The sequence below is a fragment of the Odontesthes bonariensis genome, chromosome 9, assembly GCF_027942865.1.
Source record: "Odontesthes bonariensis isolate fOdoBon6 chromosome 9, fOdoBon6.hap1, whole genome shotgun sequence".
In the NCBI taxonomy this organism is placed as follows: domain Eukaryota; kingdom Metazoa; phylum Chordata; class Actinopteri; order Atheriniformes; family Atherinopsidae; genus Odontesthes; species Odontesthes bonariensis.
In genome coordinates, this window is record NC_134514.1 from 17,222,835 (window position 1) to 17,240,152 (window position 17,318).

Sequence of the window (17,318 nt, forward strand, 5' to 3'; positions counted from 1 at the left end):
ACCCCAACAGACGGCAGGATCCATGAGCGCAATTATGCACAATTGTGTTTTTCTTTGTTTACGATAGTGTATTGTTTTAATTTTGGTATAGAGTATTTAGTATTGACTATTTCATTTTGTTGTTGTTGTGAAAAAGTGCTTTCTGTGGAACTGAATAAAAACAGTGAAAACGAAAGACTGCAGTGTTTTATATAAAGTAGACTAGTGTGTTGCTGCTGTTCTGAAACTGTATTCATATGATGCAAGTGGGTATCATTTTGTCATCAGAGTGACATTTTGACAAAGGATTGTTAAGTTTTGATAGCAGAGTTTCAAGTTGACACAGATGTGAATGGTTTATTTCCCAGTGTTGTGTCTTATTTGCTTGTGTGTAGAGTTTTGGCACAATGAGCGAAGTTTTGCAAAATGTGTTCAAGCAACGGGCAAAAACTGTAATGGAGTATGGAGTAATTTCCAGATGGCAACACAAAGAGTCACATCCCTTTTCCAGCACAATTTTTCTGTGCGTTTTTCTGTGCGTCTTTGACAACTATTTGTCATTCTATTATTATTGTAATATTCTATAACTGATATTTTATGATTCTCTCTTTAACTAGTGATGCTTATTTTCTTGTAATTCCTACTTGATTAAATATTTTTAACATAAAAGAAGCATAGGAGAAAACTGTCCCCACCTCATACCACCTACCACAGCTTTTCATCCCGAACCTCTTCACCTACAAAAAGATTGCACTCACACTCACATACAATAAAAGAGGAAGATTTAAAGGGAGATTGGTCAATGTCTTCCACAAGAGCGATCAATCAGCTATCAATGCCAGGTTTGGTGGAAAGCTTTTATGTAACCTCAGAGGATGAACATAAACTTCTCAAGCTTGATTGCTTGCAGAAACTCACTGGTGGGTTGGGAACTATGCAAAAAAAAAAAAACGGCAACAACTTCTCATTAATGAACATACATCCTGTCAGATGGGGGCAAAGAGGCAGAAGCCAATTCTATTGAAGAAAGCAAGAGAAAGATACAGGGCAAGAGTAAACACATCCAAGACTCACCTAAGGTATAGCATGTGTATCTTAGAAAGGTTACCACTCGGTATTCACCTTTTGTCTGGGGATTTAAATATTTATTCACTTGTGATGAATAGCACTGTAATGTGAATGTTGTGTAAAATTTGAAAAATGAATTGATTTCACACAAATGTGTTTCAGCATATGGAGTCTTATTCTTGTAAGTCCCTGTAACATGACCTTATCTTCTCCCTAAATGTATGTGATGGGCTCAAAGATTTGTTTTTATGGCAGTAAAAAAAACAGTATGGCAAGTATGGCATTCAACAAATATATGGGACATGAAGAGAAAAAATTACCTCACTCCCAAGTGCTGTTTTGGAAACAAATCAAGCAAATTTTGACCTATTAAATGCACTGCAGCATACAGAGACCTGATGCAGGTCAGTTTAATCTCAGCTTTTGGTTTATAGGCAATCAACCTCTGCTGTTAAAATAAACATTTTATGAAACTATTTTCTTCACATAGCTTAAATGGACCAACAGACATATGACAGATGGATACAGTAAAGTATGGGATAGGAGATTAGGGCTGGGATGTATTACTGTAGAAATATGGTACCATTGAACCCCGATTTTTCATCTTAGCAAGCTATCAGGTATTCCCCCATCCTATATTGCCCTCTTGTGGAATTAACTATTTGGTTGTCCCCCTATTTTTCAGTTATGTTGTGTGAGATTTATAATATGTCTATCTGGAACCATAAGAAAAGAGAAGGTCATCCCATTTCACCAAGCGGGCTCATGAAACTTTAATACATGTAAATACAGTAGAAACTCGTTCACCAATCACTGCTGAAGGTTCAGCATTTCATGGCTGTGTAGAAAGCAAAACATACACACAGACACACTATATATTTATATATATTCTGGATTTGATTTTTAAGTCGTATCATAACTTATTTTATTTACTATTTAGAATTCATATAAACATTTTTTTTTTTAAATCACTGAAACACTGTAACTACGTTTTAAGGACCATATCAGATCATGTAAAGCTTCAAGTAAAATAAATGTCCTCGGTTGTTTATACATCATAAAAAACTTCAGAAAAATATGTAAATCAAGAAAAAGGAGGAATTACCAAACAGATTTTGCTTCTGGAGCATTTTATGTTTCTTCTCCTTCTTAAATTCCAATAAATTAGTTCATTTTTGTAAGTCTTAAAGATTATGCACTTGTTTAATATCTTTTGATAGGTTGGTTTTAAATGCTTGTTAACACACCTTACCTTTGTTTTATAGTAAACACACAGGCAAAAAAGTGGGATTTACAATATTGAAAGTAGTTTCAACACATAAAACAAAACACAGAGTATACAATAAAAAGAGAAAATGACAAAAATGATAAGTTAACATCATCAGAACTCTTATCAAATAGTTTCTTTTTCCATTATGACCTGAACCTGGACTGCTGGGATAGGCTCCAGGCTCCAGCCCCCCCGCGACCCGACCGTGGGATTCAGCGGGTATAGAAAATGGATGGATGGATGGACCTGAACCTGATCCAAAATTGGCACATAAAGCATGACTAATTTTATGCAGCACAGTGGAGTCCTTTATTAATTTGGAAAGTTACACAGTCTGCGCTCAAAGCTTTGAGTCTTCGATGACTAACAATCCCAAATGTAGGCAATCAATGTTTTCATGTTGAGCTGAATCAGTTGCAACATTTCAGCAACCCTCTCAATTCGGGAAGACCTTCTTCAGACTGTCTAAAGCCTCCTCTTGAGTGATCTTCCTCCACTCCTCAGGAATTATTACAGGCTCCTGATTGAATTCCTCTGCAAACCTCTCATTGAACCTTGCCAGCACATACCTATAAATGAAATAGAAAAAAAACAAAAAAAAGCATTTTTTTATTTCAAAGAAGATTGTGGATTAATTCTTGTAATCATTGTATAAGTAATCATTTTCCTTCTTATTGTATAATGATGAAAGAGAACATGTTTATATAAATCTTGAATATATTAATGTCACGATAAATAACACAGTACCTCCAGTAACTACTGCCTTTCTGGCTGCTTGGGTCGTCATAGGAGTTGCTCCAGTTCGGATGTAGAGAATGGAGGTCCTTGCATGTCATGATGTTGCTACTGGGCAGGGAAGGAGAGTCATAGGGCAGCATGCCTTTGGGTCGATGGAGCAAAGTCTTGTGAATCTCATGCCCAAGTTCCTCTTCCTCACAGGGGGCGCTACACAGAGGGCACTGCTTGTCACAGCCTTTCACTCTTTTGAAAAGACAATCTTGGGGCTGAACTGGAACGCAGTTGAGAAGCCCCGGAATGTCCACATTTTGAGAGAACTCCTGGACAAGATCCAGACGCAATGTAGCCAGTAACTCCATTAAACACTTAACAAAACGATCCCATTCTGTGGTGATACTAAAGAGGGGTCCATTTAGTGAGTCCCTGGTGACATCGACATCTGCATCTCTCTCTAAAATGAGGCACATTCTCTCCAGCAGTGGCTTTGTATCACTTAGCACTCCATTGGTGTCTTCTGTTATTTGGCTTACAGCTGAGGCAACCTTTCCTACAATTTCTCCAAGTCTCTGTTGCTTCCATTTACCTAAGCTGGTTGATTCAGACAGGTGAGCTACCACTGTCTCCTGGATCTTCCTCAGTCTAAAGCCATCATAGGTCAACAAATATTCCACAAAGCTTTCAAAATGGTCCTCTTTTATCAGCTCTTCCAGTAAACTCTGTTGGAAGGCTTGTGGGGACCGATACTGAATAGCTTTGTCTTTAATCTCTTCTGCAATTTGCATCCCCAATGGTCCATTGATGTAGTCCAGCACTGTGGGCTTGATGACCATGGTGGTGAAGGCTTGAGCCACCCTCTGGCACTGGTCCCTTTTCCTGAAGTGGTAGATAAACTCTGCCAGGTACTTACTCTTGGTTGCAGAAATTAACATCAAAAGTTCCTTGTCCTTGGAAAAGCGGTCATGTAGTTTTTGGAAATCTTGGCATGCAGCGTTACAGATGTAGATTTTCAGATCCACTTCAAAAGCTGATCTGATATCCATAGACTTTTCCTTCAGAGATTTTTCTATATTCTCTAACAGCTCTACAATGTAGCTGCAAGTAAAATCTGCTGGTAAGCTACATTTATCTGCTACAAAGTGACTGTATTCATCTATGATTTTGGACGCTGTTTGTTGAGCCTCCAATCTTTGTTGTCTGTTGTTGTCTTCAAACATGTGTTTTAATCTGCTGCGGTATCCAAAGTGCTCATCATAAACCTGGAAGCCAGGAGTCTGGTTTTGGCCAATGGTGTCAAGTTTTTTCATGTGTTTCTGGAAGCCACGGCTGATTAGATTCTGTCTTAGAGTATCTGTCACTGCTGCAGTAATATCATCTGTTTCTGAAGGCCTAAAGTTAAAGTTGGACAACGTCTTATTCCACACATCCTCAAACTCTTCTTCTAGTTCGGTGTCCTGAAGGAGAAGTTTGGTTGACTTGCTTGTCTCCACCAGAGCAAGCAGTTTGAAATCTTGTTGTTCTTCCAGCAAGCTCTCAAATTTTTTTAGCTGAGTGAGAGAACAATGGTTCTCCGTGATTGCCTTCAACTTTCGCACTATTTCTTCCATCATGTGGTTCTGGAGTTTAACCATGTTGCTCATTAGGATTGGTCTGAACAATTTAATGTCCATTTTTAGAAGATCATCTTTCATCAGATATGTGTCAACTTTTGACTTCATTTTGTTAATTTCTGATTGAACTTCTTCCTGGGCTTCATTCTTCAACTCATCCAGGAGGTCATTTTCAACAGCAGCATCCAAAGCTTTTGCCTTTGTGGCAAAGATTTTCATTGATGCCCTCCTAAGCCAGCTTTCCATGTTTTCCAGAAAACTACCCTCCCATCTGGAAAATTCTGTGCACAGTAAAGAAAATGCCAAAGCTATGTCTGTATCTTTTAGACCAATGGAAAAGGATTCGGATTTCACAGCATCCCACACTGAACAAAGGTGTGCCATAAATTCCGGCAGACCTGAGGCTGTGGACTTGGCAGCACAGCTCTTCAGTGCCTCAAACAGATTTTCCTTAAGCTTCAACACAGCCTCACTGTACTGTGTATCAACTAGCTCAGAGACAGACATGTTGGACCAAGGCCCTTTGACACAAGTGGTACAGACTGTAGTCTTTGCATTTTGGTTGTCAGCATTTCCACTGTCCTCACGCTCAGTCTGTAGCATTTCAGAAATACGACTTAACTGTGAGGTTTGTAATTTGCTATTTAGTTCTTCATCCTGGGCCAGGAGTTGGCAAATAGGTAGCGAGTCATGTTCCTTGGTGCGTAGGAGAGCATTGACTATGACAGTGAAGGTGGTTTCAAACTTATCACTATGTGGAGAAATGTTCTGGAGTAAAACATCACTCAATCCTGTCGCAAAAGTGGCCATCTCATTGTCATGGGTCAATATATTTTTGGTATTGTCAACAGAGACTGAACAGAGACCCTCTACATCAATTATAAACAGAAAGTCACACTCCATGTCCTTCCTAAGATCATCGGGGACACACAAGGCCACCATGTATACCCCTTTACATAGTCTTCTCTTATTCTCTGGGAATTTTACCCCAAACAATGCAGAGAGAACCTCAGCATTCCTGGCATGATACACCCCAAGGTTTGTCAACACTCGTGTTCTCAACTGGTCTTGAGGTAGGCGGCGTTTGAGCTCTGCAAAGACGCAGCCCAGCCAGCACATAGGGATATTTGACGCATCTCCATCCATTAGTTCAAGTGGAACCCCATACAAAAGAAGGTCTGTAGCTAAGCTTGGCAGACCCAACACATTTTGACTCCCACTCCCGGGGCTGATGTGTGTTAGCTCAAAAATTAGGCCCATCTCACGCAAAAAGTGCTCAACGGCTAGTGAGTTTGGATCAGGTTCAGGAAGCTGTGAACACGAGGCTACAAGATTTACAGTTAATGCGTCATAGCCCATGTTAAGTTTGGCAGAGGTTAAATCTGACTTAGCACTTGTACACTCTGATTGATCCAGATGTTTTCCTTCGCACCTCAAAGTGCCATTTTCTCCTGAATCTACATGACAGCTTTGGTCATCAGAGATCTGATGAGAAATTTCTTCATCAGAACAGCGTTTCTCAGAAGCCTGCAGTTCAGGATGCTCTTTGGTTTTCTTATCAGTTGTTGAAACAGAGCAGAAACTATCACTGTCTGCCACACTGTTACAGTCTCCATGTTCAAGTTCTTCCAAGTGTTCAGACATGCCACCTTTCTTTTCTGTCTTCAGCATTGCAAATGTCTCTTGTGAGCTTTTTTGTTTTTCACTTTGCATCAGATGAAGCCTCAGTTTGAGCCAAGTAAGAAAATAAGTCCTCTCTGTTTTATCTGTTGTGAAAAGAGCGTCAGTGAAAATCTTCATAGCAGGTGTCATTTTATAGCTGCTCAACTGGGCCATGATGTCTCTCTTCTCTTTTTGCAGTTGGGGGTCTATTTCTGTTCCTTCTTTACTCTGTTTACTCTCCTCTTTATCCAGTTCTGCCAATTTGCTCCAAAAAGGCCCCTGCAAAGGAAGTTGTTTCATCCGAAATTCAGCAGATCCCTCATCCAAACCTTTCAACATTTCCTCCACAGTGGCCATCACCTTTTTACAGATTGGACCTTCGTCCACACTTAGGCCTATTTCTAATGCTAATTTTGCTGCTGCCTCAAGTGTAACAAATTTCAGTCTATCTGGTAACAGACCTTTCAGGGTTTTACACAGCTTTTCAGCCACTTCCTCCTCTGTCAAATTGCTCCCTTGAAGCACAGACTCTTCAGGAAGCCCCATGTGCTCCTTGAGGTTCTGATCAACAAATCCCACGGTGCTTTTCTCTTTTGTTTCTGAATCTGAGAGGTCAATCAATATAAGCTTACTTGCCATATTTTTGCAGGACATGAGAAGTTGTTTTTCCTTCTCCCTAAGATCTCCACAGAAAACAACCACAGCTGAAGATGCTTGACACAGAAGTTTGAGACATTTTTCATGTGTGCTGGCATCACCACGTAGATTAGAGATCACCACTGGAACTGGGAAAATATCTCTGTCGATATCTCCACTAGGTAGATACCATCCAATCTCTACCAGGCCATTGGAGAGTCTTCGGGGTAGCTGCCCTCCATCCATGCCCCTGTGGACAAATGTTTCTCTATGAGATTTGAGTCCATTTAGGACATGGTTTAGCACCTGTGACTTGGAGACACTGCAACGGCCCAGTTTTACACATGACACCATCGGCATGCTTGTGCTTGCCAAATTGCCTTCTTGGACTCCCTTGTATGTATCCAGAGAATGAGACATCCATTGGCTCAAAACACTTCTCAGAGGCCACAGAAGGAAGTGACTGGGTTCTCCTGGATCAATGTTTGGAAGTACCAGAGGCACAGCAAACTGGCATTGCACCATACGCACAGTCATCTCCTGCTGAAGAAAAGAGTTGGCAGACATAAAAACAGATGTTACAAGATCAAGGGAATTGATGGCACATAGACCCTCGCCTTCACAGCCATTAAGCTTTTCCTCAGGTGATTTGTTGTCATTGTTAGGAATGTCTTGTTGTGGTTGGCAACAAGGACTCCGGGCATCTTGGCTAAGCAGCCAAAGGCGTCGGAGGAAAGCATTCGGTAAATCCTTGAGCTCAAGAGGAGCTTTATCTTCCAGAGTCCATGTACTGATATCTAATATAGATGCTGGATCAAGTGGTGTAGTGCTGTAGGCCTCCAAGCCAAGCTTTTGTAGAATCTCAGTCTGGGCATTGTCCTTTGGAGGCTCTGGTTTGAAAGAAAAAAAAAAACACAGTGGTAACCCAAGTCTGTGTATTAGTATTTATGTCCACATACTTCCTATTTCCTGAGAGGTGCGGAGACTAAGTCAAATGTGTACAAAAACCAAACTAAACGTAGAATTGAATGTTCTGCTAATCTCATAATCCAATATCTTCTTCAAAATAGAGCATGGAAAATATAGCATATATTGGGAGTGATATATTTTATTATCTCATGTAAAAAAAAACATCCTATATTTGATGGCAGTACCATGTCTGTTGTTGCAGTTAGGAACCTTTGACTTTAGAAAATGATACATCGCTACACCAAACAAGCCACTTGAATTATAGCTCTGGCTCTGAGCCTTACCTGAAAATAACAGATTATCCCTCGGTGCGATTACCACCAGAATTTACACTTGCTGCCACAAAACCAATTGTCATTAATGTATAAACACATTAAAACCATCAATATTGCTGTGGGATTGCTTTTCCTTTTTGTACAAGCAAATCCCTACTGCCCTGCAAATTTGAACTAATTTTACTTCCAAAAGCAGAAAAGTCACCGGGGTCTTCTGGAGCATTCAGCCCACATAAATTCATACTGTTACTAATAGCTATAAACGGATGTCTTAGGATAAAACTCAACACAGCTCCTTTTTTTTTTCTCCTATGTTTGTTGTAAGCACAATTATCATCATTGATCACACCATTTACTGCAGTAGCTGAGATTCACAGGAAACGTGGATATTACAATGATTACAGACCTGTGTTGGCTTGTGCGACTGCAGCTGTGTCTTTAAAAGGTGCAACTGATTTGTATAACAGGATTATTAAGACAAAGCAAGCCACACTTCTGGTTATTGAGACAGAATGTGCAAATGATACTACGGCCAAAAGGATAAGAAAAATACTGAGATACGGTACCTACCAATAATGTCTGCTTTTAAGCCTATTTTCATAATTGCAATTTATGATTTTATTGATGCTTATACCTTAAATATTCTGGATGTAAATAATTTAACCTGAATTATATCTCTAATGTATTAAAAACACAAGATCAGAACAGAGTACAGATGTTTGTGGAGTGTGGGGCTTTCAGACGTCTTTCTCTCATTTTCAAAAGATTAATATAATAACCACAGCATATTCAGCCCTTCAATCCCTGAAAAAACAACACAATAAAGAAATAAACATACTTTTCTTCTTGCTGCTCAGCCTCTTCGAAAGCTTGACTGACATTATGATTCACTTTGAGTGGCTCTGCTCCCCGTTTTAAATGAATTTTTCCTCCCTAGTCGGCCACATCATCAAAGGTATGAAGAACTGACTGGAACCCTGTGATTAAAAATAAATTAAAATGTTACTTGCTCACAAAACAGTTAAAAGCTTCTTTGGCTTAAAAAATGAATACCAAACAAATCTGCAAATGTGAAAACCTCTGTTGTTCAGGTGAGAATGTGTGCTGTCTCAAAGGAATGCTCATTAAGGGAAGTAAGAAAGAAGCTGGTTCGTCTGGACTTTTATCTTCCTGAAAGACCTCACTGAAGCGAGGCACTTCCTCATTATTTCAAGTTGCATTTTACTACAAGGAAATTATATCCATGTGAAAACAAAAACAAAGCTTGCTGATACAAAGGCCCCTTTCTTAGGTAGACCAACAAACTGTGAGTAAGTTGAAGCACACGAGCAGTAACTTAACAATGAGTTTAACCATGTTGACACAGCTTTAAGCTGATGGCTTTACATTTTAGCTATTATCCAGAATATGACTGAATTCAACTGTTACAAAGTTAATGAAAGAAAACAAAAATTTGGCATGTTATTTCAGTACAGTGCCACACCGCAATGTGTAATAACTATGTTCGTCAACATAACAAAACATAGCAGCTTCACAATAAAGGCTCCAAAATTATTATATAGTTTCACGTGCCCTTTTGAAATAGTAACACGCCTACATTTTGCGTGATGTGAAACTGTTGCTCATGCTAAAAAAAATCAAACATTTCTACATTTTTACATTCTAATTTGATATGCTTACCATCAGATATGACTATGGTTAGATAACAATAAAGACATGGTTAGTGTTTGGGGTTTGGGTTATAGACTTGTATCACATGAAATGAATGCTGCTCTGTACAAAACAGCACACTATGTGAACGTTACCATCAATATCTCCCTGTGAAACTGAGATGGTGGATTTTGTTGACCAAAAACCACTTCTATTTAAAAGTACAGTAATCGTGATTGTTCAGTAAAATATGGTCAGTGATTTGTTGGCATCCGGTAAATAAACTAATTGTTTTCATTTGAGTGATGATAATGAATCAATATATATGTCCATGGACTGCATGTCATACATTTGTTAATTGACATGGTGCCAGTGATCTGTTTTTGCTTATCACTATCTTAATTGTTTTTTAATCTGGGTTACTTAAAAAGGTATTATCTGTTCATTCGATCCTGATTCGCCTCTTTTTTTGTACTTGTTTTGCTTTTAAATAATGTGTTCAATGAATATTTCGTTTGTTTAATGACCTGCTTTATAGTTTTTGTTCTTTGCTCTTCTGAAACTGCCTTCATGTAGCTTTTTCTTGGTATTCTGTGCAATATGTAGTTGTCTTCAAGCAATATGCGTGCTGTTGGATGCAGAGAAATATAGACTATTACTACAAACAAATTCATATCTTTTTAACAGTGTGTGTTAAAATCATAGCATTCTTACCTCTTTCTCCTCATGCAATTGCTCTGTTAAAGGTGTCCTGAAAAACTGATCGTTTGTCGGTGTCTTCCTGTCCGGAGTGCTCTTATACCTGCCTGTTCAGTGATGAAATACATACCTGACCTTCACCCTACACCACGCAGGAACAAATGATCATTAATCATACTCATACAGATAGACAGCGCACATCAAGGAAGTGTAAACAAATGACACTACAGCTTAGGCAAAAATTTGACTGAGTTGACATTCAATCTTGATAACAGTATTGAGTTTTAATCTTTCGCATTTCTGCTGAAATGTATTCAAACACTTTATAGGGGTTAGAGGTGGGGCTCCAGACAATGACGCACACAAACCCTTGGTCATGTAAGCTCTCTCAGACACAAGTCTCGCTGATTTTGATAAAGAAATAACTGACATACTGATAGTTCCTTTGACTCTTAAAGGGATGTTTTCGTTTCTCTAAGCGATTCGCTCCATGGCATCACAGTTTTTATCTATCCGTCTTAGCTTAAAAAGGTATTTAAACATGTTCCCTTCTTCCTGAGAAAGTTCAAATGTATTTTAAAGTGGACTGTTGTCGACAGCTGAATATTCATGGCTACTATAGAGACCTGCAGTTAGCTAATAATTGTCATTTTTAACATAGAATTTAGTTGTGTGTGCTTTTAATGATGTTGTCTATAGTTGCTGTTTATTGTCCTCAATAAAATAAGCCATGGTCTTAAACCATGAACTTAAATGTTAATTACTGCAAGTTTCTTTCTGTATCATTATGAAAACTATAATATGAAGTGCATAATTTCAATTATTATAAATTATTTTTATTGTGCCATATCACAACAAATGTCATCTGAGGACACTCTACAGGGAAATTAAGCCAATGCGGTGAATACCATGTAAGACTTTTATTTGCTGAACCTCTGCTTTTATTTAAATGCAGACTCGCATTCATTTTCCAGACCAGCTCCTGAGGCTAATTTGAAATGTTATCACTGAAAGGGTACAGCAGGTTTTCGTGAATGGAAAAATGTTCACGACAATTGCATCAAATCATGTGTGTTGTCACTTCTTTTATGTATAATGTACACTGACAGCTGTAAGACAACTCAGGAGAGCGGGTTTCTTGTAAAGTTTTCTGATGACTCTGATGACTATTATCTCTGCTTTAGGGTTTGGAATCTCATCACCGGTGCTGCAATAGCCTGACTACGTCATACTCACGATTCTAGTCAGAATTTGAGTCTGATAACGTAGTATGTGACGTAGATTAAGCAACACACACTTGTTGTTGATCTTTTCTATTGATAAAAGCCTTTATCGCGTTCCTCTGTTCGTCTTTCAAAATGAATGCAATGTGGAGATCCTGTAGAACAGACTCGATGGCAGAATCTACACACCCTAGCTCTCCAGCGGCAGCCATGTTTGTTTCAAACAAATAAAAACCAAGCGCTCTTAAGTGACGTAGCCGATAATGTCCCTGTTGATCATCTGTCCATCATCGTATAAAGCCCGCCCTGGCAATCTGATTGGGTCTACTGTCGCGATGTCGAGCATAGAGATTTCCCCAACTGAGCAGAGCCAGACCGAACTTCCCGACCAAAAATGTTATGGGCGGGGCTACATTTGGCTGGCACCCAGGCTAGTGCTGCAACACCTAAATTTGTCAAATTGTGTGATGATAATTACATTGAACCTAATGTTTTATAAAGCAAATACAAAGGAAATGATCACTGACTTCAGAAATAGCATTGATTATAAGGGATAGTAAAATGAGTGTGAGTGTGCATGCTTGTTTATATTCCTCTGTATATGTATTCAATTCAAAATCTGTTTGAAAAACTGAAACAATGTAGGTTTCTGCTGGTTCAGAATCGACTATAACACCAGCAACTCTTCTGTTGTATTACTGTTTGCGGCACATTTCTGTATTTGAGCTTTGTTTTTTTGCAGTGCAGTAATATTTGTAGCAAAAATGATAAACCGCCCTGTGATGGACTGGCGACCGATCCAAGGTGTAGCCTGCCCCTTGCCCATTGGCAGCTGGGATAGGCTCCAGCCCCCTTGTGATCCTGAATTGGACTTAACGGGTATTGAAAATAGAAGGATGGATGGATGTGACGACGCTCAGATCACAGAGACTTATAAATATCTTGGAACTGTGCTTCATATTAAACTCTAGTTTGATATCACCGCAGAGTCTGATGTCAAATTTAGGCGATCATAGAATCTGTTGGTTGAATTGTTTATCTATTAAGGTTTTGATCCAAAATGACTGGAATTAAGCAGAGAGATTTGTGTCACCTCCAGGGGAGTCTTGTTGTAGAAAAGGCAAATAACATTATCAGCAACTCGATCGTCTTTTATCCTGCGAGGTTTTAGTCATGCCTTATGACCATCAGTTTTTATGCCCCTGAGGAGAACCAATTTTCCATTTTTTATTCCTTCTGTTGTCAGTTAATTAAACTCAGATGAAGTCAGTTCAGATGACATCTGTATTCACAGTATCTCACATGAACACAGATATGACAGTTCTTGTCTATGATCTGTTTTATCCATTTCTATTTGTATTAAATCTATCCTGAACTACCTGTCTTGTTGTCCTCAAACTGACCTCTGTTTCTTCATTAATTTGTCTCCTGTTCTACTGTGGGGAAATTTACAGCTATGAAATCTTCAACATTTGTTGGAGCTTGGATATTAAGAGCTCTTCATGATAGACTTGTTGATGGATTGTTAACATTTAAGAACATTATTAAAGGAAAAACAGGATGAATAGGCCACCAGGAAGGGAGTTTTTCAAAAGTAGGCTATCCCAGATTGTTCACAAAACATTCAGACTTCAGACTAATGTTGCATCTGAACATGTACAAATTGTTTACAACTTTCAAACCAGAGGGAATAAACTTTTACGTTAAATAATTGATCAATAATGATACTTTTCAATGGGACGTGTTTGATAAAAGGCTGTCTGCGGTAACTACTGGAATGGTGTAAGCACACCTGAGGGATAAGTGATCTGCAGAGGAAAAGATTATAGCTTCACTATTTCTGTCCTACAAAGCTCTTTAGCAGTCTTACCTTGATGTGTCAGAGACTGTGAGAGGGAAGTCCATGAGTGTTTGTATGTTCCTGCGAGACTAGTCCAAGTGCACATAATCAACACTGTGTTCAGCTGGCCTTCCCTTGAGTGGCCCTTGCTGCATTTCATTCCTGATTGCTCGGACCCGTTCCTGCGTGGACTTAACTTGCCCTCAGCAGGACTGAGGAAAGCTATTGACAACAAAGGAGACCATTAAGGAGATAATAGAGACTCTAAAGGAATAGTGGCCAAGATGTTGATCACTATGCTAACAGCCATGTACGTGATGGTCAAAGTCGTAGAATCGGTAAGATCATTATATTGATAGATGGTCAAAAAATTAGAACTGTATTAAAAAAACATTTTTAGGAACAACTGTACAATTTTTTGGAATGATATAGTGTTAATCAAATATCTTCTTTTCGTTTTTGTATGGAGTTGAGTAAGATTTTATTGTTGTTCACTAAGGGCAGCTTTTGCTGCAACCTTATATTATGTCTCATACTAACCTAGTTATTACTGTCTGTTCTGAATCAATTTTATGCAAATAGCATTAACGTGTGAATAGGATTATGTCGAAGCAGGTTGTTGATGCCATTTATAAAAGTGGTTTATATTGACACATTCTAAATGTAATCAATATGACCTAAAATCTAACCGTGAAATCTGCTAATAATGTTTTCTAATGCTTTTGTATAAACATATATTTATAAATGACGTGGTGAACATATATATAATATTCACCAGTACCAACACAAAGACATGATAAATTCACACTGGAGCTGTTAAACAAGGATGCTTATGTTTCACACTTGGCAACTCTAACCCAAATTCCTTTTCACCCTCAGATAGGGTCTCGATTTGCACGGCAAGAAGAGCCTTTGCCTTACATGGTGTCTCAGCCTTTGCCTTGGCAGATTCACTCTGTGTCACACAGCCGGAGGAGCAGCAAAGCAGAAGAGGTTAGTTGGAACATGATCTGTACCTCAGTAAAGATGATGTCAAACACATAATAATATCTTCACAGGAAGACAATTGATTCCTTACAGCCAATATGTTTTCATCAGCACATGACTGATTACTGCCTGTAACCACATGTTCGCTTCTTGAGGTTTACTTTGATCCATTTGGCTCACCTGAGTTGCTTGACTGGAATTTTATACTCACACATTTACTATTGTATTCCTCTGTTATCTAATAGTAAGACAGGGCATGTGGAAAGTTCAACAGTCAATCATGGCTCAGCATGTGAGCATCTAAGCTGGTCACATGTTACTTTACAGTGTCTCAGAGGGGGACTGCACATGAAAGAAGAGGAATCAGATTTCCCATATAGGGATGACTTTTGGTGCCACGGTAACAACTTCCAAATAAGATAATAAAAAATAACTATGTTTTACATCAGTACAACAGCAACCTGTAGGGCCTTGATGAATAAATATTAGTGAATCAATGAATGCTTGTAGAGAGATTAACACTGTCCATGAATTCGCATTATTCGCTTGCTCCTCCCTGAATGAGGAGCGCACATCTGATAACTCATGCTTAACAAATGGCACGTCATCTGTCTGTAAAATTCTTTTTTTTTACACTTCTTTGAGGTAGTTTCCTTTGACCCAAACCTTTAAAAACATGAAGCAAGCAAACAGAATGGGGCAAATAGCAAATAAAAAGCAGAAACCAGGCTTTTGCTGATGAACTAAAAGCACAAGAGGTGAAAATGTGACAGAACTCATCTGCAATAAGTCAGTCTGCAAAAAAATAAAACAGATGCAGTGGCAGACACATTCTTTAATGTGTTCACTTTTGCCACAGTTTAAGTTCACATTAATGACTCTGCTAAAAGAAGACCGTAGACGTCACTGTCAAGGTCATGCATCCGGTGTGTGGGAGTACACTCAGGCACACAGCCAAACTCGCAGGTAAGCATGCTAAGCTGGTCCAGTACTCAGCCTCAGGCTTCCCTGTCGCTGCTCTGCTTGAGCTATAATCCCAATCAAGGGGATTTGTGTTTGAGGTCATTATTCTGACTCCAGATAGAAAGGACATGCAGGTAAAGTCACACATGTGCACAGAACATTTGCTCCTTAAGTGCAGCACATTTTGTACGGCTTAGAAAAAAAATATAACAATTCAGAGAATGTGTGTGATTATCTGTCTGATTTTGTACTGTCAGAGGTATGTCCAGCCAGATTCCAGATATGCATGTTATGTTGATAATTATCATACCTGGCTGGTATCTGATGAATGTGGTGCATCAGAATAGACTTTTAAGCCTGTATGTACCCTCTAATATGTAACTTTTTAATCGTTTTGTGATCATTTGCAGTACGATGGCCTCAGGAGGAACAGCATAGGCGTGTACAGAAAGAGTAAGTAATCCCGTTACACAACTAATTTAATTGCTGGCTATTTTTCTGCTGTGATTTCTGGCACCTAAAAGTTGCCTCTATATTTTTATTTGAATAACTTCTCAATTCCAACTGAATACAGTCACAATCAGAAAAATAGCCCACTGAATAAAAGCTCATGAATAAACCCTGTATTTAAACTCAATCATTGCTACAGACTTTGTCTCCATGGCTATTGCCACTACTACTCTGGCTGTCCCCTGTGTCCTGTCGTGCTCAGACTCCATTACCAGCAATGGGACGTGTGCCACGCCTGATATCCCTCCACTGAGCCCCGTTGAGGTTGAGAAGGCCGCCGCTACCATCCAGTCCCACTTCAGGAAGTTCCAGCAGAAGAAACACAAGAACGGCAAGTAGATGCACAGATGGACAGACTGGATGGTGGTGCAGGCAGAATGAGGGAACAAGGCAACAGGAGGAAGGCGGGCGAGTGTGGATTCAACAAGGGCTTATTTAACTCAGGGATAATATTCATAAAGGCATTGGAAGTTAATATTTAAATGTACATTCAAACTTAGTAAAATTTCCAGAACTAGTGACAAACTCAACAGTAATGTAAAGCAATAGTCTTCATGTCAAAAATGGCTTGTAATACATTTTAAAACTCATTGTGAATAATAAATGTGAATATACTGTATATCTGAATGAATAGTTTTGATGTGACTTGGTGTATGTGTGAGTGTGTGTGGGTGTGTGTGTGTGTGTTGGCTGTAATTTGTATGACTTTATATTTTGAGTATATAAATATGTAAAAAAAAAAAGATAATTGTCAACATGTTGTTCTTTCAAAAATAAACCCATTCAAATTTGAATAATTTGAATGAACTCATCTCCCAGACTGTTGACTTATTGGGACACATTGCCCTCTAGTGTTTTAACAGTAAAATGTGAACTACAACCCCAATTCCAGAAAAGTTGGGACGCTCGCTGTGTAAAATGTAAATCAATACAAATTGAAATTATTTGCAGATCTCATCAACCAATATTTTTCTTACATAGTAGAAATCAGAAAATATGTCAATTGTTAAAAGTCAGACATTTTACGATTTCATAGATAATGTTTTATGAATGAATTTAATGGCATCAAACACAGCACAAAAAGTTGGGACATTGCCATATTTATCACTGTGTAGCATTATCTCTCCCTATAACAACTGCCTGTAAATTTCTTGGAACTGAAGAGACCAGGTGCTGGACATTTGGGAGAGGAATGTTGACCCATTCTTGCCTGGTTTAGGATTCTAGCTGCTCAACAGCCCT

The 17,318-nt window shown here is 38.8% G+C and overlaps 2 protein-coding genes across 4 annotated transcripts; one reads left to right on the top strand and one right to left on the bottom strand.

Moving 5' to 3' along the window:
- Window positions 1–1,795: 1,795 nt before the first annotated feature.
- Window positions 1,796–10,679, bottom strand: gvin1l2 (GTPase, very large interferon inducible 1-like 2). Its single transcript, XM_075473430.1, has 4 exons — window positions 10,569–10,679; window positions 9,043–9,181; window positions 3,065–7,850; window positions 1,796–2,886 (listed from the first exon to the last, which is right to left on the bottom strand). The coding sequence occupies exons 2-4, from the start codon at window positions 9,083–9,085 to the stop codon at window positions 2,754–2,756; spliced, it is 4,962 nt and encodes a 1,653-aa protein (XP_075329545.1). The 5' UTR covers window positions 9,086–9,181; window positions 10,569–10,679; the 3' UTR covers window positions 1,796–2,753.
- Window positions 10,680–14,410: 3,731 nt separating this feature from the next.
- Window positions 14,411–16,887, top strand: LOC142388835 (uncharacterized). Of its 3 annotated transcripts, none has more exons than XM_075474399.1 (3): window positions 14,411–14,609; window positions 15,977–16,019; window positions 16,279–16,887. In XM_075474399.1, exons 1-3 carry the CDS (start codon window positions 14,538–14,540, stop codon window positions 16,413–16,415), a joined length of 252 nt encoding a protein of 83 aa, XP_075330514.1. In that variant the 5' UTR covers window positions 14,411–14,537; the 3' UTR covers window positions 16,416–16,887. The 3 variants fall into 3 exon arrangements, with proteins under 3 accessions (XP_075330514.1, XP_075330513.1, XP_075330517.1); XM_075474398.1 differs by having other exon boundaries at window positions 14,415–14,609; window positions 16,216–16,887; XM_075474402.1 differs by lacking the exon at window positions 14,411–14,609 and adding an exon at window positions 15,613–15,700 and having other exon boundaries at window positions 16,216–16,887.
- Window positions 16,888–17,318: the final 431 nt, after the last annotated feature.